Source organism: Chinchilla lanigera, unplaced genomic scaffold, assembly GCF_000276665.1.
Source record: "Chinchilla lanigera isolate Chin_1 unplaced genomic scaffold, ChiLan1.0 scaffold00001, whole genome shotgun sequence".
Lineage (NCBI taxonomy): Eukaryota > Metazoa > Chordata > Mammalia > Rodentia > Chinchillidae > Chinchilla > Chinchilla lanigera.
In genome coordinates, this window is record NW_004955402.1 from 23,658,708 (window position 1) to 23,681,067 (window position 22,360).

General features: G+C 52.6%; 1 protein-coding gene across 4 annotated transcripts in view; it reads right to left on the minus strand.

The window, feature by feature from the left end:
• The window catches only part of Celf4 (CUGBP, Elav-like family member 4), a 291,336-nt gene that overhangs the window by 51,548 nt on the left and 217,428 nt on the right, over positions 1-22,360 (minus strand). For 3 of the 4 annotated variants that reach the window (XM_013510323.1, XM_013510322.1, XM_005372842.1), the window contains exon 3: positions 18,033-18,111. In XM_013510323.1, coding sequence (XP_013365777.1) covers positions 18,033-18,111 — 79 coding nt within the window. The remainder of the gene's footprint in view (positions 1-18,032; positions 18,112-22,360) is intronic. The other variant, XM_005372840.1, reaches the window with a different exon arrangement.

Below are 22,360 nucleotides of genomic sequence, written 5' to 3' on the forward strand. Positions count from 1 at the left end.
AGATGGTCCTGAGCACAGCAGACCAGAGGGGGTGTACTGGAGGGGACCTGGATAGTGAGCTGGGCCTTCTGCCCTAAAAGGCAAAACATTTGCATTTCTCAAACCCACTTGTTGAGAAGAGTCCCTTGGTTTCTATGTTGTGTTACAGTGCCCATACCTTGGAGGTGATGGGTGGGGATAGGAGTGGCCAGGGCTGCAGTCACCTGGGGCTGGGATGCTCGTGGGAAAGAGTCTCAGAGGATCCAGGCAGAAAGGGAGCTTGGCCCCTAGAGCTCTCCCATGCAGATGTTGGCTCACAGGGTTGACAAGGTGGGAGCCTGAAGCTTAACATAAAGGCAGGGGACCCAGGCCAGAGACCCTGGCAGGAGGAGGTAGGGAAAGGGAAGGATGCTCAGAGGCTGAGAGCTTTGGCTGTGAAGTCAAGCCAGCGCCTGTGGACTTGGCTGTATCCCTTGGTGCGAGCCCGTGCCACTGCCTCACTCCTCCCTGTGTGTCACTTAATGTTTGCAGTTAAGTATTTACAGATATGTTTCCATGGCAACCGAGGCCTCAAAGTTACTCTCACAATTTTGTTTTCTCAAATGTGTTTCTCTACTTGATTGCACAGAGTTTTCTGGAAGCTGGCCAGGCCGAGTGAGTCACATTCCCAGCCCTGTGCGCCTGTGCCTTCTCTGCACCCGCTCCAGAGGCCAGCGGCATGCCGCACACATCACGCGGCCTGTCCTTTCCAGCTCCTGAGGCTGGTGGTGGAGCCAGGACCTGGGCCTGGATGTCACACCCTCCTCTGCCTGGCTCCTCCCACCTTCTGCTCCCCGGCAAGCCCCCCCTCACCAGGCAATGTTCCCTAGCTGCTCTGCCCACAAAGCTCTGTGAGTTCCTTGAAGTTGGGGTCTTCGCCCTCTCTGCTGACCTCTGGCACCTGGCCCATGGCCTGGCACACAACCCATGCTGCTGAACTTGTCCCCTGACTGCATAGCATCGGATCCCACACCCCAGCACTTCCTCGTAACACTGTACCTGTGTGTCCTGTGTCCCTATCCTTGCATTCAGCTATTCATTCCTGACCCTCTGCTATTGGCCAGGTACATACAGCAGGGAACAGAGAATCCCTACAAGCAGGGCCTCATCTTTAAGGGCAGAGAGATTGGGATACTGGTATGTGCCATGGATAAAACAGAAACAAGGTGGAGGTGGCAGGTGGAGCCCCCTGGCTGGGGTTGCTAGTGAGAGGGCTGGAGCAGGGATGTTGAAGGACAGTTGTGAGGCTGGGAGGCAGGAGCAAGCATCACTGAGGCAACAGAAGCAAGGGAGGTAAAGGCTTTTGACTTCCTGTGAGTTGGAATGGCAGCTCTCATGGGGCTGCTGTACGCAGAACGAAGTGTGGAGCGCAGTTGGAAGAAAGCAGTCATCCAGGAGGCAGAGGAGGTGTGAAGAGGGTGTGAGGAGAGGGCAGGTGAGTGAGGCTTTGGAAGTGAGGGACAAAGAGGACTCCAGTGTGACTGCCTGTGATTCCAGGGAGTTCTGTGAGCCCAGCTAGAGAGCAAGGCCACTGCAGGGGTCCCCAGCAGCCCCGATGACCACCCATGCTTTTCCTCCTGCTTGATCCTTGCACACAGAACAAGCTGAATACTGATGGGAATTTGGACTACTTTAGGAACAAGTCTTAAGAATACACTGGAAGAGTCCTTCCAGTGCCACTGATGCCCACTGGCTACCCCTTCCTTCTTGGCAGGGAGGGACGGAGCTATCAGAGCCTCTCTGACCCCTTTTTCTCTCTTCTCCTACTGCTCAATTTGGCTATGTCCCACGGGATGGAGAGAATAGAGATCCTATCATATGGTAGGACTTGAGCCTTCTGAATACTTCCTCTACATGGCCAGAAGGCCTGGGAGGCTGAGGCAGGTGGATTGTAAGTTTGAGCCCAGCTTGAGCAACTTAGCAAGACCCTGTCTCAAAAACAAACAAGCAAACAAACACACAAACCAAAACAATCAAGCTGTGGATGTAGCTCAGTGTAAAGGCTTTGGTTTCAACTCCCAGTACCACAAATAGTGTGTGTTTGGCATGGGGAGAAGGGTCATACTGCCTCTAACCCCTTATCACTGTGTTGTCCCTCATATCACCAGTCGGTACAAGCCCCTGGGAGCCCCCTTCCGAGGAAGACATGAGCTGCACAAAGGGAGGCCAGGTAGGGAGGGTACAAATGAGGGGTCACATTTGAGGCACAGAGGTGAGGCTGAGTAACAGGATTCCAGGAGGTGTTATTATAGACAGCCAAGTTAGGTAGAAATATGATAGGCAGCCAGACAGGCTAAACCCTTGAGGGAGTCAGTGAGGAGGATGAGAGCACATTACAACTGTGGCTGGAGATGCATCTGTTGAGGACCAGGTCTCAAGATAAAGATGGAATGAACAGGCCTATATGCCTCCCCAAGGGATAAGCAACATACTATAACGGGTATCACTTGGTCCAATAAAGTTGAGGCAGACATCAGTCACTCAAGTGTGTGTGACTCATCTCTTCCAACAAAGGTCCTTATTCTTTCACGTACACTTGCTACATGCCTTGCTCCCCTGTTGGATCAACATTACCTAAGCAGCTATACTTGTAATCTTATTGGTTGATCATAGTTTTGTTCCACATTGTACCCTCTTGGTGATTTTGCTCTATAAAACTTCTTCTGGAATGTGGGGTCCATGGCATCCCACTTTTGGGTCCCCTCCTGTCTCTTAGGAGCTATCTCTCTCAATAAATATTTTCTACTCTTAACCTCCATTGTTCCTTAGAAGTCATTCTTTAATTTTGGGGAACACAAATTCAGGGTACCTGACATCTAGCAGGTTGAGAGTTGTAATATTTCCCTATATCATTTTAAAGTGATAGGTATTGGTGTAGAGGAGGAGGAGGGGACACAGATTAATAAGGGTAGAAATTTGGAGGAGACGTCCAGGAGGGAGGCACTGCAGTTTCCTGAGAACTGTGGAGCTGAAGAACGTAGAGAATGTGGGCCTGAAGCATTACTGGTGGTGAGTGGTGTGTTATGGATGATGAGTGGTGTATTATGGGTAGCATGTGGTGTAGTATAAGTGATGAGTGGTGTGTTATGTGTGGTGAGCCGTGTGTCGGGCAAATTAGATCCCTCTGCAGACCCTTTAGGGGAGCAGAGGTAGGGAAGATGTGGCCAGTGCAGCTGCCTCCTCTAACAGCTCCACCTCCTGACCCAATATCCTCCAGAGCCATGGGAGGCAGCAACAAGCTGCCTGAGGAACAGGGTGCCCCAGCCAGGTGAGGGAAGAAATGGAGGTGAGACTGAGGCAGGAGGCGAGGAGGTCCAACCTGAAGGAACTGGGGGCCCTCCGGGCACTGAGAGGGCAGGAAATTGAGCACTGCAGGAAGGAAAGAGGAAAACAGAGAGCAAAACTGGAGAAGGAGGGGAAGGAACTACTTTAAGGGTTCTGATGCTCTTAGAACCTCTGAGGGGTAAGGGTAAGCTCAGGCTAACGGCTGAGGACAGAGGCACGGGTGGGTGGAGGGGTAGGCAGAGCCTACTGCCAAGAGGCCCAGGCCCAAAGGCTGAGGGTTGTGAGCAAGGGCGGTGCTGCTCTGATTTAGCCACCTGCTCCTCCTACTCTCCCAGGCCCCCTGCAAGGCTGCCTCTGCAGTGGGGAGAGATTAACATTTGAAATCCACGCTGAGGGCTCCTTCCTCCACGCCCCACCCCTCACTTCCCCCAAAAAAGGAAAACAGTCACTGAAATTGAAAAATGGTGCTCAGTGAAGGGTTTAAAGACATTTTGAATTTAAAATATATTTTAAAGGTCATTTTCAGCAGTAATTATGTTATAATGGTGGGGCTCTTAGCAAAAGGCAGAGCCCCACAGTAACATTAGACAAAATGGGAAGCAGCAAGAGCCCAGGTCTCCTATACCCTCAGAATGGGTGGGTGTAGGTAGGGGTGTATGGGGAGAGACAGACGGGGTGCAGCACATCTTCCCTTTCAGAGCTAAGCATCAGATTCACCCCTGGGCCCCCAGGAACAAGAAACTCCACACGGCCTGGCATAGAGGGATCCTCTAAGTCCTCTCTGGGGCTGCCACATCTGGGCTGTCAGGGACTTTCAGGGCTCTGGGTTCCAGCCTCATGGGACATCCCAGCTTCCCGCAACCATCCTGAGGCCGGCTCTCTGGGTGGTGTCCGTCACTTTCTTGGCTTCTGCCCATGGTCCTCTGAATTAGGCTCAAGATTCCCAGGCTCCAAGGTCTCTGCACTTTTTGGCTGGTGATCATGCTCTATGTTTTTACTTGTGGAAGGAGGACACATGGGTTGAGGACATGAATACGTTAAACCTCAATGTTTCTTATCCTATATCTCTAGCTACCAACCCTCCCCAGCCTTTGGCCTATTTTCTCCCTCTGGGTGAGTATTCCCATTCTTTGCAAGAGGCCTTGCCAACACAGACCCCAACACTTGCTTTGTGGAAGACACACACGGAAATCACACATGTGATCAGCTACTATGGATCAGACTTGGAGATTCTACAAGGGTGGGGGTTGGCCAAGCCCCAGTGGGTTCCATGACCACACAGGCAGCCATCTGTGGCTGTGGAGGAGAGACAGTGGACAGAGGGCAGTGCAGAAGCCATTGAGAAGGGTTTGTAGGAAGAGCTCATAGGGACCCTCAACACGTATGAGATCTGATAATCTGGAAGGGCTTCCTGCAGGATTAGGGGACCAAGTGCAAGGACAAACAAACACAAGAATGAGGAACCCCAAATAGCAAGTAAATGTAATAGCCAGTGGCTCTGGGCTCTCAAGCTTGGCACTGCCAGGTCATCTGGGAAGGGGCAGGTCCCCACCACCCCCAGGCTTTTGTCACAGTCCCCAGAAATGGCATAGCACAGAAGGGGCCTGGAGACAGTGTTCTCCATGCATTGCCCCTCCCTTGCCTCCCTGCTGCTGTGGGCTTCCTTTGGGGACAGTGATGGAGTGGGCTCCAATGTGGCATTGCACAGAAAGGTAAAAGAGGTAGAAGAGGTGGGTAATGGGAGATGAGCACATGCATCACTTACAAGGGAGGCCTTGGGTGCAGATGAGGGCCTACTGCCTGTGGGAGCCACATCAGGGCGTTGGGGTCAGGATGATGGGGCTGGTGGGAGTGTAGCTGGGATGGAGCCCAGGAGGTAGCCATGGGATGAAAGCAGGAGGGCAGGAGTAGGGGACGGGGTAAAATATAAAAATATCTGGGGAGAGGTGCAGTGCTGGGCTACAGTGTTATTAAACTAAAGCATCGTATAAAACTCGAGCCATTAATAACAGGCTGCCACCACATTGGGGTAATTTATTCAAATTGCGGGTCCCGGATGGAGGAACAGATGTTTCAGAGCTGCTGGTGTCACCAAATGAGTTCCAGAGGAGCAGGGGGCAGTGCCATGTCCTGGTGGTGGAGGCTTAGGTCTGCCCCCCTACCCTCTCAGGAATGGCTCTGAATGCCACCATGTGCAGATCTCACCCAGGTTACTGGAACAGAGGAGAAGGAGGGGTCCAGCAGGGACCAGATAACTTCGTTCAACAACTGCCAGAGTAGGAAGGGGAACAGGCACAAAGGTCCCCTGAGAGGGACCTGCTGCTCCCATCCTGGCCCACAGTCACTGCCTGTTCTAGCCATTTGAAATGCCAGCACCACACAAAGTCGTCCGTGGTTTTTCCAGCCTTCCAGTGAGTGGTGGTGGGAGCCAGGTTGCCCAGGAATCAGAGGCTTTGCATTTCTTCCCATGTGCTCACCCACCAGCTGGTAACCCAGCAAGTGACCTCCACCCCAGCCTTGTTTGCCTCACCTAATTAATACCTAAGTCTTGGAATGGGGACAGAAGATCCGTGGTGGCTCATGGGAAGGCCCTGGTGCTTGGCAGTGGGCTGTGAAGGGCATTTGGGTTCCATCAGCACCTTACAGTTCTCACTTAAGGCTCACTCAGTGCTTCTAAGTCATTTCCTGTCTACTAGGCGTTTCCTTGGTTCTACCCCAGGCCCCAGCCAGATTACAAATGACCCATGGCCAAGAACATTGCTGTGGGCTGGGGGTGTGGCCAGTGGTAGAACACTTGCTCAGAACGCATGAGGACCTCGGTTTGATCCCCATGACTGAAGTAAAAAGAAAAAGAACTTCATTGGCATGTGCCTCTGTTGGTAGTAGAGCCCCTGCAATGGACTTTCCCTGGATGCTTACAGAACAGAGGGTGTGTTGGGACTGGATGGGTAGGTGACCTGCGGCTTTCTTGCCTGCTGGGAAAGAAGCACCAAAGCTCACTTACATGGACCTCCCATGGATTCAAGTTGGTTCCTTGGGCCTTGGTCAAACCCAGGTCCTGTTGAGGGGTTGGGACCTCAGCTTTGAGGTCTGGTCACAGATTCCAGGACAGGAACAAGCAAAGTCATTTGGCTCCTGGGCCCTTCATAAGACGTGGGGGAGTGGAACTTCTATAAAAGAAAGCTCTTCTGCCTAATTCTGCCTTGCAGGCAAAACAAATTTCATGTCATTATTTCTGTCCCTAATTTACTTCCCTCCTCAGAGTGTCCAATGCTGTCAGGAGGTAGTGGGGATGGTTGGGGACAACACTTCCCTACTCAAGTCATCCCGTCTGTGAGTCTGAATCTCTGTGGGGCCTTATGAGTGACTTCATGTCAATTTTTACTTTTTACTCCTTCCCCTGAACTGTGGTAGGGAGCCCAGAGGGGGCCCAGTCAATTCTCAGTACTCTGGCTCACACACGTACCCCATGAAGACAGTGTGTTTTCCTCTTGTCTCTGCTTTGCAGACCTTGATGACTTCATACTAAGTGGGCTTGAAGTAGGGCTTCACCAAATTGGGCAGTGGTCAGTGCTGTCCCCTTGGGAAGCCCAGTCTTGGGCTTGGGTCCTATGTCCATTACTGAAAAGGGGCCGTCAGTGAGCCCTGATGGCATGTCATGGCTAGCGGCAGGTAGATAAAAGGAAATATCCTAGCTGGAGGCAGATACATCTCTTCCCACAGGTCCAGGCTTGATGGCACCATCATGACGCAATGAAAGGAGACTGCTCTCCCCCACATGGCCCTGACCTGAAATGACACCACTAGAGTGGTGTTCTGGTAGGGAAAAATTGTGTAATGCAACTTCTACCCTTGATGGGACAGCATTAGTGTATTTGTCAGAAGTTGGGGGCCCAGGAAGAGGGCCATCTCTGGGGCCAGGGAACCCTGAACATGAGGGCTGCAGGGGGACTGGTTAGCAGGACCTGGGGTGAGACTGAGGGGCCACCAAGACCTCCCCCAGGAGGGGTGAAGGAGGCTGCAGGGTGTGATATCTGTCCTCCAAGGTGCTCCCTGCCCACCTCACTGGGAGGGTCAGAGTCAGCCACCTGCCCTATGCCTCTGCTCAGGGCAAACTAGATCTGCTCACAGCTCAAGGTTCATTTCCAATGAAGGAGAAAGTGCAGCTCCACACTCGCAGGGTAATCAGCGCACTCTGTGATGAATGGAGCCTGTGTCACTCAGTGAAAATGAATATTTCTTTGCGATAATGGCCAGATGGTAGCAACTCTCCGATCCAAATTAAAACATGCATGATAAATGCCAGGAAAACAGAGGAAGACAAAACCCCAACCTGGAGTGAATTCTCCCTATAAATCTTCCCCCCATGGTCCCCTCCCCCATCACCACAGTGGCCCTGCTAATAGCCATTAAATTATTAAGATGTGCTACAAGGAGAATGCCAATGTCAGCGGCACCAGCCCCCTGCCCGCCCCGCCCCTGCCTGTGGGACGTGGGGGTGGGGGGATGGGGGGCTATCTCTAGGCCAGGCAGAAGCCTCGGGGTGGAGCAGGTTCCTGCTCAGAGATGTGGGCAGGAGGCTGGCATCATGGGCCAAGTACAGAACAAGGTCTGTGAGACCTGGTTCCCAGCCAGAGACTGGAGAGGCAGATGTGTCTACCCTTAAGGAGGACACAGTCTGCACAGAGAGATGAGAAACTAACACCCATGCCTGATTTTATAGCATGCACAGAGGGCAGGAAAGGGGTTCCCAGCTGGGGCAGCCCGTGGGGAACAGCTGAAGAAAATAGAGTGAACTGACAAGGGCTGGGACTGATGGTGGAGAGCCAGGCAGCTGGCCCTCACAGGTGGGCATGTGCCTGGAGTTCCAAGGACAGTAGGTACTACACAGGGTAGGAGTAACTTTGGGGTTTCCATTTCATAGTGACAAAAGACTCTTGAATTTATGGCTTGACTTGTATGTCCCCTGCCCTGCCCCTCTAGCTAGAGGCTGCAGGAGTCTCTTATGGTGTCCTGGTGTTCTATCCAGGCCTCCTTGAGGTGGCCATCTTCCTGCCTCCAACCTCTTCTATAGACACCAGCGTTCCCCATTATCTCCCAGAGATTCCCTGACTCTTCTGCCTGGTTTTCCCTAGAGCCTCTCCTTGGTTTCCTCAATTTCCCTGGATAGGCTCTAGGCCGTGGGGCCTGCACTCCCTGTCTCAGAGGCTTCTCAGCCTGCAATCCCTTCCAACAGGGAGCTCCCTGCAGAGATCCCTCTTGACTGCCCCAGCTTGCCTGGGCTCCCCTTTGCTGTCAGTGGCATGTGTTCTTGATGCTGTTGGTAGATCCTCCGCCCTGGACTGTGAACTTCTCTGGCACTTGGCAGAGGATCAGAGCTATCTTCCTAGACCTGTGCATCTGTCTTTCGTGGCCCATCAGCTCTCCAGGAAAAGGGGCTCTACAAAGTCCAAAGTCACTTTAAATTGGACGTACGTGCAAGGCTCAGGCTTCTAAGATACCTGGGGCAGCTCCCCAGTATCAGGATGTGGTGTCCAGGGCATCCAGGTCATGGGTTTGACCCTTGTACGTGGTGCCTAGGCCTCTGTAAAGCCTTTCTTTTTCCCAAGCCCCAGACAGACAAGGCCCTAACTGTTCAGGTTGATTCTCCTCAACTCATGTGTACTAAGTCTTGCTCCATCTGCTCCTCCCAGCTCTGGCCCCACACTTCGATTTTTGGCTGTGAGGTTCTGGGGAAGTCACCTCACCTCTCCTAGTCCTTGTTTCCCCATCCATAAATGAGGGTGCTGCTCAGCCACCCGTGCTGGGCTTGGGCCAGTCTCAAGGCATTCTTAGTGGAGGCTCTGGTTGACTTGGTGGTGGGATTGGGATCTTGTTGAGTCTAGTCATTGTCTCCTCCCAGAGCCCCAGCAGCTGCTGCCGCCACAGACATGGACGTGTGCCTGTGTGCTCTGTTCTGGGCTGGAGGGGTGGAAGCAGTCCCCACCATAGCAGCCAAGCTTGTTTGATCTGGAGAACTGGACAGAAACACAAAGTGGAGAAACAAGACTCTAGGATGTGTCTACACCTGGGCCAAAGGAGAGGAAGTGATAGGATTCCCAGATTTAGACTGTCTGGATAAGAGCTTAGAAATGCAATACCCTATAATGCAAGAGCAAGAAGATCACAATGTACCATATTCAGAGGTTCCTATTCCAGAAAGTAGACCCTCTTCTTCAGCCAGACTAATCATTTTATGTTATTTAAAAATGTCTAGGATGCCACATATCTGCTTGCTTATCTGTTGTCATAGCTTTGCCTATGACGCTTGGCCCAGATGCAGTCTGTCATCCCCATTATCACCACCTCTAGGAAGTCTTCTTCTGTCTCATTCTGCTAATGCGCATGCTCAGTACAGCTCTGGCTATGGGCAGAAGGATTTTTATTTGCATTTGGTCCATCAACCCTTGTCGGAGGTCCTCACTGTGCCACCTCCCTGCTTGTGGACTGAACTCTAAAAATAAAATGACAACTCTAACAGAGGCCATCAGGGAGCTTCCACAGTTCACCAGCTGTGTGCTGTCTACAGCAGCTCAGGGAGGTGTCACCATGCACTTTGCGATAGGAGGGTACAGCTCTCTAAGGAGGGCAGCACTGAGGGAAGGGCAGGGACTTCAGAAACAGGAGGTCTGGCTATGAAGGCTGGCCGTGGCCCTGCCCACTCCTTCCTCTGGCTCTTCCCTCCATGTGGTTGAGCATCCCCCAACTCCTGTCTCCAAAACACCACATCTGCCAGGTCACCCCCACCCAAAAAGCTTGAGATATCTTCCCTTCCTCTAAATAGGTCCATTCAAAGCAGCTGCTAGAAATCTGGGTTCCCACCTCTTGCCCTCCTCCTGAAGCAGTTCCTCCATTCTACTGCTTGGGGTGGCCCATAGCTGCCTTGGTTCAGGTCATTTCCCCCCTTGGGAAGCTCTGCTCTTTGAGTGTGCTCCTTCTGTGGTCAAGCAGGTGCTACCTGCTCTCATCTCTGGTCCATGCTGTCTCTTCTCTCTTTCTGCTTCCCAGACCAGGAACCATTCCCAATGCCCAAGTTGCTATCAGGCTCTACCTAGTGGGGAAAGTGGCAGGAGCCAGGAGGAGACTGTGCCAGGGCTCATTCAGTGCAGTGCAGAGGGCTGCCTGGCCCAGGAAGGCTGACTGAGGACTTTCTCTCTCATCTTATCCATCTCCCAAGGATGGGATATCTCCTTACACCAAGCTCTCATCACTAAGGGTAAGACGCCATGGGAGTGGTGATGGGGTAGGTCCTGGCGGGGGGCAGGCTGCCTCCCTTTCGCTGTCATTCCTATTCCTGGGCACACAGGCAGGAGGCAGCTTTTAAATATCATCCAGAAGGCCATTTGCTATGATTAATATCCCATTTCCCCTGAAACAATCCTTTGCTAAATTAGCCGGGGCCAGAGGGAATTTGTCGAGTTGCTGCGAGTCTCAACTTAACTTTCCCAATGCATTAAAAAAAACCTCAAAAACAAAATGCAGATCAATCAACACCCCCTCCTCCAGCTGTAAACCTAAAGTCCATTTAAATTCAGCAGGTTTGCAGTTAATTATATTTTCACACCTATGGCAGGAGTTACAGATGTATTTATAATATGTGTCTGCCCCGCTGGAGCCTCCTTGAGCCCTCCCTGGGGATAGTTCCCCACCAGCCACTTCCTTCCCAGCCACAAAGACCTCTCTTTGTGAAGCTGCTCTTTGGGTCTAGTTCTGTTAAACTGGAAGTGACTTTCTTTTAAAGCAGGGAAGACCTTGAGAAAGGATGGAAACTAAGATTCCTTTAAGTCACAAGGAGCACAGATTATTGAGGATAAAATCACAAGGGTGGAGGATTCTGCCCCATGATCTAGAGAAACTAACAGCCAGAAATGCTTCAACAAAATATGGGTGGGACTGTGATCAGTTACATGTAGAACTTTCTGTCCTTGAGGAAAGCCAGGCCCTAGAGAGGTAACCTGGCCTGACCCAGTGGTGTTTGTACACTTTTTTGCTCCCTGACCATGCTGGATGTCTGTTCTGTACTGTTTTCTCTGATATGAACTTCTCAAGCTGAACACTGTAATGTCTGTTTGGGGGGAGGGCACTGGGATTTGAACCCAGGGCCTTCACACTGAGCTACATTTTCAGCCTTTCTTAAAAACAATTTTGAGACAAGATCTCACTAAGTAAGTTGCTTGGGTGGGATTTGAACTTGTGATCCTCTTGCCTCAGAATGTCTTTTCTTAAATCAGCTTCAAATAAATCTGGAATTCAAGTAAATAAAAGATCAGCTGGGACAGAGGCTGAGGGCTGGTTCAGAGAAAAACATGACCCTCTATGGTACAACTTGAGAAATTCCAGCAGAGATGGTATAAGACAGGAAGACAAAATAGGGGTTCTTATCATGGAAAAGAAGACAGTGAGGCACTGTGGAGTTGTTATGCTTCCTGCTAAAAAAGGGAGAGGCTGGATGAGAGGCTGACTTGTGGGTGTGGGTAGGGTAGCTCAGGGGATCTCTCTGGGACAGTAAGACAGTTAGCTTTCCCCAAACCAGCTCCACACCTGTTTGCCATGATGCCTCCCCCAGAGTCTCAGCTCTGGAAAGGAGGATGGTGCTGTCCCAGTCCTGATGAGCAGGAGAGACCTGGGACTGGAAGAGGGCCTGTCAGAGGAACAAGGAATGCCCACTCTAGCACACACACACTCACATGAGTGTGTACACAGTGGGTGGGACACTCACTCATGGAAGGACCTTTGATGGACACTCAGAAAGCACAGAGGCTGAAGGAGGTGTGGTACTTTCTTCTCCAAGGTTCAAATCCCTTCTTGTTTAGGTTAGGTGGCTCTTCTCATCCCAGACTGTGCCCACTGGACAGGGCTGGCCTTGGCTCTACTCATCCTGGGGTCTCAGAGACAGCCCCAAATTAGAGGTTGAAATGTGCTGGGCCAGGACCAGACTCTGTTTCTTACTGACCCTGTGTACTTGCAGATTTATCTGCATCTGGCCTTCAGCTTCCATTTCTCTGTATCCTGCCTGGCCTCAGGGCTTCCTTGGCAGAACGCTGAGAGAGTTTCTGTTCCACCAGAAGCTTCCATCCAGGGAGTCACTTGCTGCCTCTGAGGACTGGAAAACAGATACTTCTGTACACTGAATTTTCATAAAGTGGGACCAGTCTGCATGTCTATTTTATCCAAACATTCAATCCGCTTTTCTGGTGTTCAGGACTGAATTGCAAGAAGAGGCTGGGAGTGAGAAGCAGCGTTAGGAGGTCAACATTTGCAGCCACTAGTCTCCTCCAGCCAAGCCTGCAGGCCAGGACCACTGCAGGAGCATGCAGCTGCCCCACCTGGGCCCCCTCCCTACTCAGCTGGTCTCCAACAGCCCCTCAAAGCCTTCACGGACAGCACGTGGTCTGTCTGTTTAGAAATAAAATGATGCTCAGAGGAAAAATGAGGAACTTAATAGGATTTAAAAAGCCACAGGACCTGATGGGGCTGCAGATGGTGGAGGGCCTGGGAGGAGGGAATCAGGGCTGGGTTTATGGTGGGGAATGTGGCCTCAGGGAGGACCTGGGAGTAGCATCACATGCATTGTGTCCAACCTCATTAGCTGGCCCAGCGGGACTCCACTGCCACACCAGTGCCGCTATGGTGAGGGGACTGACGCCCTGAAGATGCCGTTAAATGTACGAGGGGCAGCAAAAGGCTGCAAGAACTCAGCTAAATGGCTCGGCCAGCCCCTGCCTGGAGGGTCCAAGTGGAAACACAATAACACAGGCTGTCACACCTGCCCCAGCCTCCACTCCCTCCTCATCCTGCTCAAGTCCTGTCAGAGAAAGCTGAGAGAGACAGGGACATGGAGATTGGAGGGAGAAGGACAGGCACAGGCAGAGAGGAGGAGCATGGGCTTCCATGTCTGGAAATGGAAATGGGAGTCCTGTGAGCAAATGGAACCTGCAGTGTTGTTCAGCCCCACGCAATCCTGAAGGACTTGGGAAGGGTAGGTGGGCATAAAAGAGGCTTCTTTGCCTTCTAGAAGCTTCCCTGGAGGTCTTCCAATTGTAACTTACTACGACTACCTCTCCAGGGCTCCCTTCATGACTGGAGCTCAGAGTGCTTCTACTGAGCCCTTCCCGATCCCGGGCCCTCCCATGAGAGTAGCAGGACATCACTATGGCAAGATCAGTGTCCTGCCTTCTTTCACCTGCCCCCTTCCATGGGCTTATCAAGTCTCTTTCTAGGTTCCCGTAGGTTCAGGCCTCTGCCTCCTTTCCCTGGTCCCGAGGACTCGTCAGGAAAACTCAGCAGCTTGTTCTTCCAGTTGGGCCTCACCTGTCTCAGTTAAAGGTCTGTGTTGGCTGGTGACTTCATTTGGCAAATGTCTCTAAGAAAGTGGGCCTGATTCTGCCATAGTGGCGACTACCTGCGTATGTCTGTGTGCATGTGAGATTTCCCTATTCCAGGCCTGTGGGGAGGGCCAGCATGGTAGCACACCTTGGCGGATGGCCTTCAGCCTCTCCTGGGTTCCCTCTGGAGGGGCTCCTTAGTGCCAGTCTTGCCTTTATCTAGCTCAGCTGTGGGGACCTTGAACTGCCCAAGACTTGGGCTTGTTACCCTGAGGCCCTGCTGGACTTAACCTCACTCCTTGCTTCTCACACCAGAGAAAGAAGAACTAAAGCCCCCGAACAGCCCAACAAGACTGCGGCCTGTCAGCCTTAGCTCATGATGTATCAGAGATCCAAGCCCTGGGCATTAAAGGCTGTTCTGGTACCCACAGGGCTCTGGTAGACATTCTGTCCACACCCATACTCGGACTCCCTCTCTTCATGTATGTGGACTGATGTGACCAGAGGACCCTTCTAGAAGCACTAAAAGTAGAATGAGAGGCTGGGCCCAGGATATGCCCATGCAGGGGGCAGCAGCCTCCTCTGTGTGGGGAGACAGGGAGGTGTCTTTCTCCCGGCCTGGGCCTATGGCCCCTACAGGCAGGCAGTGGGTGGAGGTTCTAGGGCAGTGATGGTGAACTTTTTAGGGCTTTCAATGATAACAAATAGTCCGCTGCAGCACAAGTGCCATAAGTTCACCACCGCTGTTCTAGGGGCACCTGTCCTGGGTCCCCTATCCTCAGGTCTTTGGGACATTGAAAGCCTGGAAGCAAAGTTCTAGGAGTTCGGATAAAGATAGAACCAACTTCTGCGTGTGGCCAGGGCCCACTTTCCCTTCCTTCTCTGGCGATTTCATTTCTAGCCCCTCCAGGATCCTCCCAGCCTGCTTCCTTGAAAGTCTCACTCTTTCCCCGCTTCAAGTTCCTCTCCTTACCTCTCTACTTCTCTCACTCCCTTCTTTCTTCTCTTCCTCTCCTGCCCGCTCCCCATCACATTCCTTCTCCTCCCACCCCTCCTGCCCCACACCCTTGTCTTGTTCCCCATTTCTTCAGTCAGTTTTCACATTCCCATCTCTCTTCTCTCCCTTTCCCCCAGAAGATTTAATGGATATTAAATTATTTTAAACCAACTTTCTTTAAAAAAAAAAAAAAAAGCTTGGTGATAGTGCTGACTCAGGACCATCTCGCTGTTTAATATTGAATATGCAATTAATAGATAGATGTTTAGGTTTGGCTCTCTTTCCCCCTTTTCTACTGCAGGAAGAATAAAAGAGCTGATTAATCTGGCTTGGGGCAAGTGTCAGCAGCAGGAGATATATGGGAGAAAGGAGATGAGGTTAGCAACTTGGAGTCAGAGAGCAATTGCCTCCCAGGCAAGTGAGGGAGAAAAGGGGTGGAGGCAGAGCTCCCAGAGGCTGCAGGGCTGAAGGGACGCCTGATGCTCACAAGGGTTCTGAATACTTCAGTCTGGGGCCTGGATACTGCCTACCAAGGCCTCTCTCCCTCCTCCACAACTGTGGGCCTGGTTCATGGCACCGTTGCTTCTTCTCCACGTGTGGCACCTCCCCTCCTTCAAGGCCAGAAGTGCCACCTCCTCAAGCATCACCTCCTCTGAGGCCCCTGGCTGTCCCTCACTCCATGACTTCACTCTGGGACTTCTGGTGTCATCTGCTGTCTAAGCCACCTGCGTCCACTGGGGAGTTTTCCCTTTGTGGCTGCCTCCCCGCCTCCTAGCCATGCTACCCGAATAGAGTGCTGCCGCAGGTGAGTCACTGCAGGCCTGAGTGACCCTGGCCTTGCTAGGCCTGCTTTCTGGAGATCGTCTCCAGGAAAGGCCCCTGGGTCTCTGGAGTCCGGGGTGAGGCTGGGCAAGGACACTGCTCCTGTCGCTGCTGGGGAAAGGGCAGGAACAGGTGGCATGATCCAAGTGGTTTGCTCACTCAGATACCTTGCACCTGAGCCATCTTTGCCCCTCAACTAAATGGACATTGATGGTCAGGGTCCTCAGGACTGAATGTGCTTAGCAGGCCCTGGGAGATGTGTCTGCACTCCCAGGCACGGGGCTTCTTCAGGCAGCACCAAGATACCAGCCCAAGGCTGGTGCATGTGTCCAGAGGCCCAGGCTAGGAAGGGGTGGATCGTAGAGGCCTTGTGCCCAGCCAGGTGCTGCTGCAGTCCCCAATGGTAGTGGCCTGAGCTGGAGGGGTGAGGGAGTTCTCTGGGAGGGACCATAGGTTCCAGGGGCAGGCAGCCCACCTGCTGTCACACTATACAGTCCTTCCAGGATAACTGGCTCTCCAAAGTTGTAAATAGCTCTAGTCTATTTCACTTTTTGCCCTTAATTTCATGGTAACTTTTTGAGAGGGGGAAGAGAGTTTTAAAAAAAGAAAAAGTGTGTGGCTAAGTGTGTGGCAGGGAGGGCCAAGGGGTAGAAGACCCTGGGCTTGGGGAAGGTGGTGGACATGGTCACTTGGGTCAGAGCCAAGCTGGAAGAAGGGCTTGGTAGAAAACGCCAGGAGCTCCTGGGAAGCTACCTGGGCTTCCTGGTCCCAGCAGTCCTGCTTAGGGGAGAGGCAGGCTAGGGAGCACCTTAGTGGCTATACCTGATGTCACCTTCTTAGGACAGGAAAGGCTTCAACTTCTTACACTTCTCTCGGTGGCCTCATGGAATATTCTAGATTTTTCTGAACGCTCCTAAGCAGTCGCTATTCTGGAGAAGGCCCTTTCTGGTAGGAGGCTGGAGGCCGTATGTCCTTCTGCTTCCTCTCTACTGGGATGTCCTTCTGACATATCACTGCTCAGCTCCCCACCTGGTTAAACTGCATGTCCTTGGGTTCAGGGCCCTCACAGGCAGGCAGGACCTAGCATTCCCTTGGGAGTCTTTGGACTGGCAGGGACTGTTTGGCCGTTTGCCCAGAGAAGTGGCTGAAATCACAGTTCAGGGCTGAGACCGGGCAGGGCCATTGAGGTATGAGGGCCATTGAGAAGTGGCAAGGAGGTGGTGGTCAGCAAGGCAGGAAGCAGGAAGGAGGATACTTTTCTCCTCAAGAAAGTGGGCCAGGTAGATAGACCTAGCAGTGGCCTGCAAATTGCTTCCTCCTGTGGGGCTGATGCATCTCTTTCTCTCCCTCAGGTGAGTCAGGCTGGGCTGAATATCATGGGGAGCAGTTCGCATGGGAGGAGCCAGTGCTGGGCGGTGGAAGCCTGATCATGATGCTGAAGGTACAGGGATACATCAGTTTACACACTTAATTTGTTTTATGATTTGGGGGAAGATGGCTGCAGTTGTGTTTGTGTGGGGAAGACGGCCATGGTTACGTTTGTTACCCAGGCAGACTTTGCGAATGGAAGCAAAATTTTGCCTAATTCTTTCATTTATGAACTGAATTGTTTGCAAACAGAAACGTTGGGTGAACCAAGGTATTGCAGTACTTTCTCCACTCCATTTTTTTTAGTTTTACAGAGAAAATAACAAAAACAAAAGCATAAACAAAATAACATAAAAACAGCAAAAATGATATAGAATCTTAAAACAAGGTGGTAGGAAATCAACACCTTCATTTTCACTTACAATTGCAGCACGTTTGGATCCTGTCTAGGGCATCCTACGGACATGGGGCCAAGTTATCCCTGGAGCTGAGATGCAGCTCCAGAGGGGCTGTCACTGGGGACAGAGCTGTCTCAAACTGCCACCTGCCCTGCCCTTCCAGGCTGAGCTCCAGTGTGAAGCAGCTCCCGAACCCACTCCCCACCCAGGGGCGCAGCCACCTCATGTCAGGCTCTGGCAGGTTCCACATTCTAGGGCAAGCATTAGTGGGTGAGTCCATGTCCTTTTCGCCTGTCCCCTTCAAGATATCTGTCTGCCTGCTTGTACCGGTATCTACCTGCCCAGTCCTTACCTCCACACCAGCCTGCGTGTCCCGCACCCCACCACAGCCCCTCAGACCTGCTCCCTCCCGCCTGAATCATCTTAGGGTAGGGCTGCAGTCATTGCCTACTTCCTGGCCAGGCACCCCTTCACTCAGATCACATCACAGTGGGGTCCTCCTCCTCAGTACCAGGGCAGGCACACTGTTTTGGGTGTCTCAGAGGAAAAGCCCGAGGACTACTACTTTCCTTAGAGCAGGGGGAAAAACTCTGCAGCCTGCGGACTCTAGTATCCCAGTTTCTCACTGTCTTTCCATACCAGTCACTCAGAGCTCCAAAGCCCCGAAACCAACCTCCAGCCCTGAGGTCCCTCCCAGGAGGAGGAGCCAGGGAGTCGCTGCGTCGGGACAAGGTGGGCAGGGAAGAGAGGAGGGAGGGGCAGAGACAAGTGGGCCCTCACGTGAAGGGGGCTGGCGCAGGCAGCTACTACCTCCTCGGCTCTCGCTGTCCGCGGGCTTCACCTGGATCGGCCGGTTCATCTGTAACAAAGCACAGGGGACGGCGTTACAGAGGGCGTGGGGACAGGGGCAGACACCTGCGCTACCGGCACCCAGGTGCTCCCGCACAGACCACACCCAGAAACACCCCACCCACACGCTGTTGCAGGGCATCCTCCCAAAGCCCTGCCCACCCCCCTCTCCGTGGCCCAGTCTCATGGCTCCCTCATTTCAGGGGGTTGTTCTGGGTTGGAGACACTGTGGGGCTTCCCCTTCCACTCTGAGCAGCTCTTGCTTGCTTGTCAGGCAGAATCCGAGGTTGATGGAATGCTTGTTCTTGCCCTTTACATCCACAAGGTCCTCCTGTACCCAAGGCTCACCTGTGGCCCAGCCCTGGTCCCTCTAGACAGTTGGCATTGCCAAAACAAGCCAATCTGTATATAGACAGACCTCTGCCCCTCCCAGTGCATGGCTTTGAGCTTTGCCCCAACCGTGGCATCTCTCAGACACTGCATGAGGGAAGGAAGTAGCTGAAGTTGTGCAGCTTCCAGCTCCTTGGCTGGAGCAGATGTCAGGGCTGGGATCCCAGTTACAGCCAGCACTGACCCTTCAGAGCTTGGGTGGACTAGGTCTAGCCACTCGTCTCCTGGGGTGTCCATGTGCCAAGGGACTCTGAGGCACTGCCAGACCAACTCCCTAGGCTTGCGGGCCACAGGCCTCTCTCAGGATCCATTTCAATGCTCCATTCCAGCCACTAGGGGTCTCTGAACTCCAAGCATCCTGGCTCCGCAGCCGTTTTCAACTCTTGCCTGCAGGCACCAGGGTGGACTTTTCAGCTTTGAGTTCCCACCGTATTTCAGGCAACAAAAATGATAGAAATCACACTGATGCATCGTGCCTTATGTCTTTGCCAATACTGCCTGCCGTGTCCCTCCCGGATGCCTTATTGCATTTGCATTTGTCTCATAAACACAGGTCCCTGAGAGGCAGGCAGGGCTGCATATACACCCCCACTTTACAGATGGAGAAGTCAAGGCACAAAGGTCATGAACTTTCCCCTCCTGGCCCATCCTGTGTTAGGACGAGGACAGAAGCTGCAGTCAGGTGCTTTGAGATTTTTCTGCCAATTCTCTCCTGTACAGGGGCTGGGCCAGCCAGTCACAAGCCTCCTGCCTTCCAGTCTAGGATTCAGAGTGAGTTTTGGCTGGATCCAGACAACTGGGAGGAAGTGAGGATGCCCGTGACTCAGCAAGGTGAAGCTGAGGCCAGAAGAAGGACACAGCCTCACTAGGAAGGACAGAGGCAGGAGGCAGGACACAGAGCAGACGGGGAAGGAGGCCAAGGGGACCAGGGCTGGCAAGGCAGGCCTCCTGGACCAGTCCACTGGGAGGGGCCAGGGTGTCATTGTTTGATTCCAGGTCCTCATCTGACACCCCTGAGAGAGTTGAGGAAAACAAAGGGAGATGCTTTGCATGTGAGCCCTGGCAGCAGGGGAAATCATCTACAGCACACTTGACCACAAGAGGAAGAAGGGATGTAACGATATTTCTGGCTTCCTCACAAACACCACCTTTCCAGGGCTGGAGGGGAGGGTTTAGCAGGCCAGCTAGGCACCTGGGTGTGGGAAAGGGGCTCCAGGTCACTCCTGATTTGCTTTTTAAAATTCAGCATCTTACCCTCTCCCAGGCTGCCCCAGGCTATTGCTTCCTCCTCATCTTCCCTCAAGCCTGCAGTGTTCTACTCCAAGAAGGTTCTGAGGTCTGGCCTGGACCCAGCTCCGGCCAGTGTATCCTCTTACACATATTCCCAACAGGCTTAGAGATTATGTAAGTTCCCAGCTGTCAGAGGTGGGGATTGTTATCTCCATCTTGCTGGTGAGGAAACCTGACCAGGATTCAGCCAGGAGAGGCTGGTGTAGCCCTAACAATGTCATGGTCATTGGCTTTCCTGTGTGTTCTATCAGTAACCCCAACCTCTCTAGGAGAAGGGAACCCAGGAACAGGAAAGTGGAGAAATATCTATATGGAAATGGCAGTGTGGGGCCAGGTTCTTTGAGCCATCGAGTTGAATACCAGCTCTTTAGCCGGGAATTTGGTCCCACTCCTGTCCCACAGCCACCCAGTTTCCACATCTTCCTCTCCGACCCAGGTCCATGCCCTGGGCCTGCAGGTCTCCCTTGCCCTCAGCCTCCTCCTCTTGATATGCTGGTCATTCTTTAAAGCTGGTCTGCAGGATCCCTGTTATAGACTGAACTGTGTCCCCCTGACTCATATGGCAAAGCTGTGCCTGCCAATGTGACTATATCTGAAAATAGGAAATTTAAGGTGATAACTAAGGTTCAATGAAGTTGTAAGTACAGGGCCTTAATTCCACAGACTGCTGTCTTTATAAGAAAAAGAAGGCACCAGGGGCATAAGAACATAGAAAAAAGGCCATGTGAGGACACAACAAGAAGGTGGCCCTCTTCAAACCCCAAAGAAAGCCTCCTTAGCCACTGACCCTGCCCACACCTGCATTTTGGACTTACTGCCTCTAGATCTGTGGTACTTTCAGCTACCAGTCTTCTCGCCATGACAACCCCAGCAGATAAAATGAACCCTTCAGTCTGCCCCCTCCCTAGGGTGGGGTGATATCACAGGGTTCCCCCATTTTCCATGTAGAAGGCACACTCAAGGCTGGGGACTGACCTGCAGGAGGTGGGGGGCACAGGCTGCGTAGGCTTCCTCCCCAAGGGTATACAACACTCTCGAGAACATGAACAACTGCTATCCACGTTATATAGCTGGATTATAACTCCTCCTAGCATGTAAGTGAACAGAGTCTCTTTAACTTCAGTCAATGAAGTGGAGCTTTGGCGAGGTTAAGAAACCTGCCTGAAGTCACACAGGTGGTAAATGGTGATATCAGGATGAATCCAGGACTCTTAACACTCGGCTGTGTGTTTAGAGGATGCTGGAAGCTGGCACAAGAGGGCTTTGGGATGGCTTAGGAGAGTTTACAGCAGAGGCCAGAGGGTGGGGAGCAGGGTGTCTAATGGGGGATATAACCAGCAAGCATGAGGAGCAGGATGTGGCTGAGAAGGGGCATGGGGGAGCTGCTCACCAGGAGCAGTGTGTGTGAAGTCAAGGCAGGGGCAAAGCTGTGTAGAGGGCCCCGTTCCAGACGAGAACAGCAGATCCTTCAGCCTTCAGGGTGCTGTAGGGAAGAAGTGCAGACCACTGGGAAGAGACCCCCAGTCTTCTCTGGATGGTCTGAGAGCAGCTGGGGTAAGTCCTACAGATTCAGGGGCTGGGGGAGAGCTATTTCTGATACAATGAGTCCCATTTTTGATGGTAAATCAAACAAGGCAATGAAATCCCTCTGTGCATGCAGCCGTCTGTTCTGGTGGGCATCTCACCCTCAGGTCGCCGTTCTACCATCCCCTGTCCTTGGTATTTGGGTGTTTGTGACATTTGGCCCCATGTTCTGATTTATGCCTGGGGTGGTCTTCTCTGAGAGCCTCCCCTGCTACATCAGCTTTGGACAGTGCGTCCAGAACTTGTCCATAGCTTGGAGCTGGGCTTGCTCACTCACCCCTAGACCCTGCCACGGATCCCTTAGCTTCTCTCCAGCTCCACTGTGGTTCCCTGACAGGGATCTAGGGCTCCCTCAGCCAGTTTCCCACCTATCCTCAGCCATGGGCTGGGCACCTACAGGTGCTTTAAACAGACTAGGAGTGTAGAACTGATTGCTCTCCCTGGAGTTGTGTCTCCTGGGGTGATTTTTCATGTTCCAGTATGATGTGAGGGTGGTCAGTGTCCAGGGCTTTGCAGATTTGTCAGACAGGTGCCAAACTAGATGGTGAGATAAAACACAGCCCCATGATTTCTTCATTCTGAGCAGAGATAAGTTGTCAGGCTCTGGTGGAAAAGTTTCTCAGCTGGAGCTGACTCTGTACAGTGGGGCCTGAAGGGGGACCTCCTACTCCTGTCCCCAGCCCTGCCCTCGTCCACGCCTTGTTTCTGCCTTGAAAAGGGAGATGGAACAGAGTAAGCTGGCCTTGGCAGAGGAGGTTAGGCCACGCTGCAGAGATGGGGAGAGGGGACAAGACAGAGTACGGCTTTGACCGAGGACAGGGAGAGAACAGGGGAACGCCTGGCCTGAGAGTGGGACAGGGCACAGAAGGGTCAGGGAAGGAGGGAAGAGTCAGAGAAGAGCCCCAAAGGGGTGACTGTCACCTCTCTGCCCTTCATGTGTCTGTGCCCCTCAGGTCCTGGCCCCACCCTGGCCTGTGTACTGCTCTAGTGCCTTG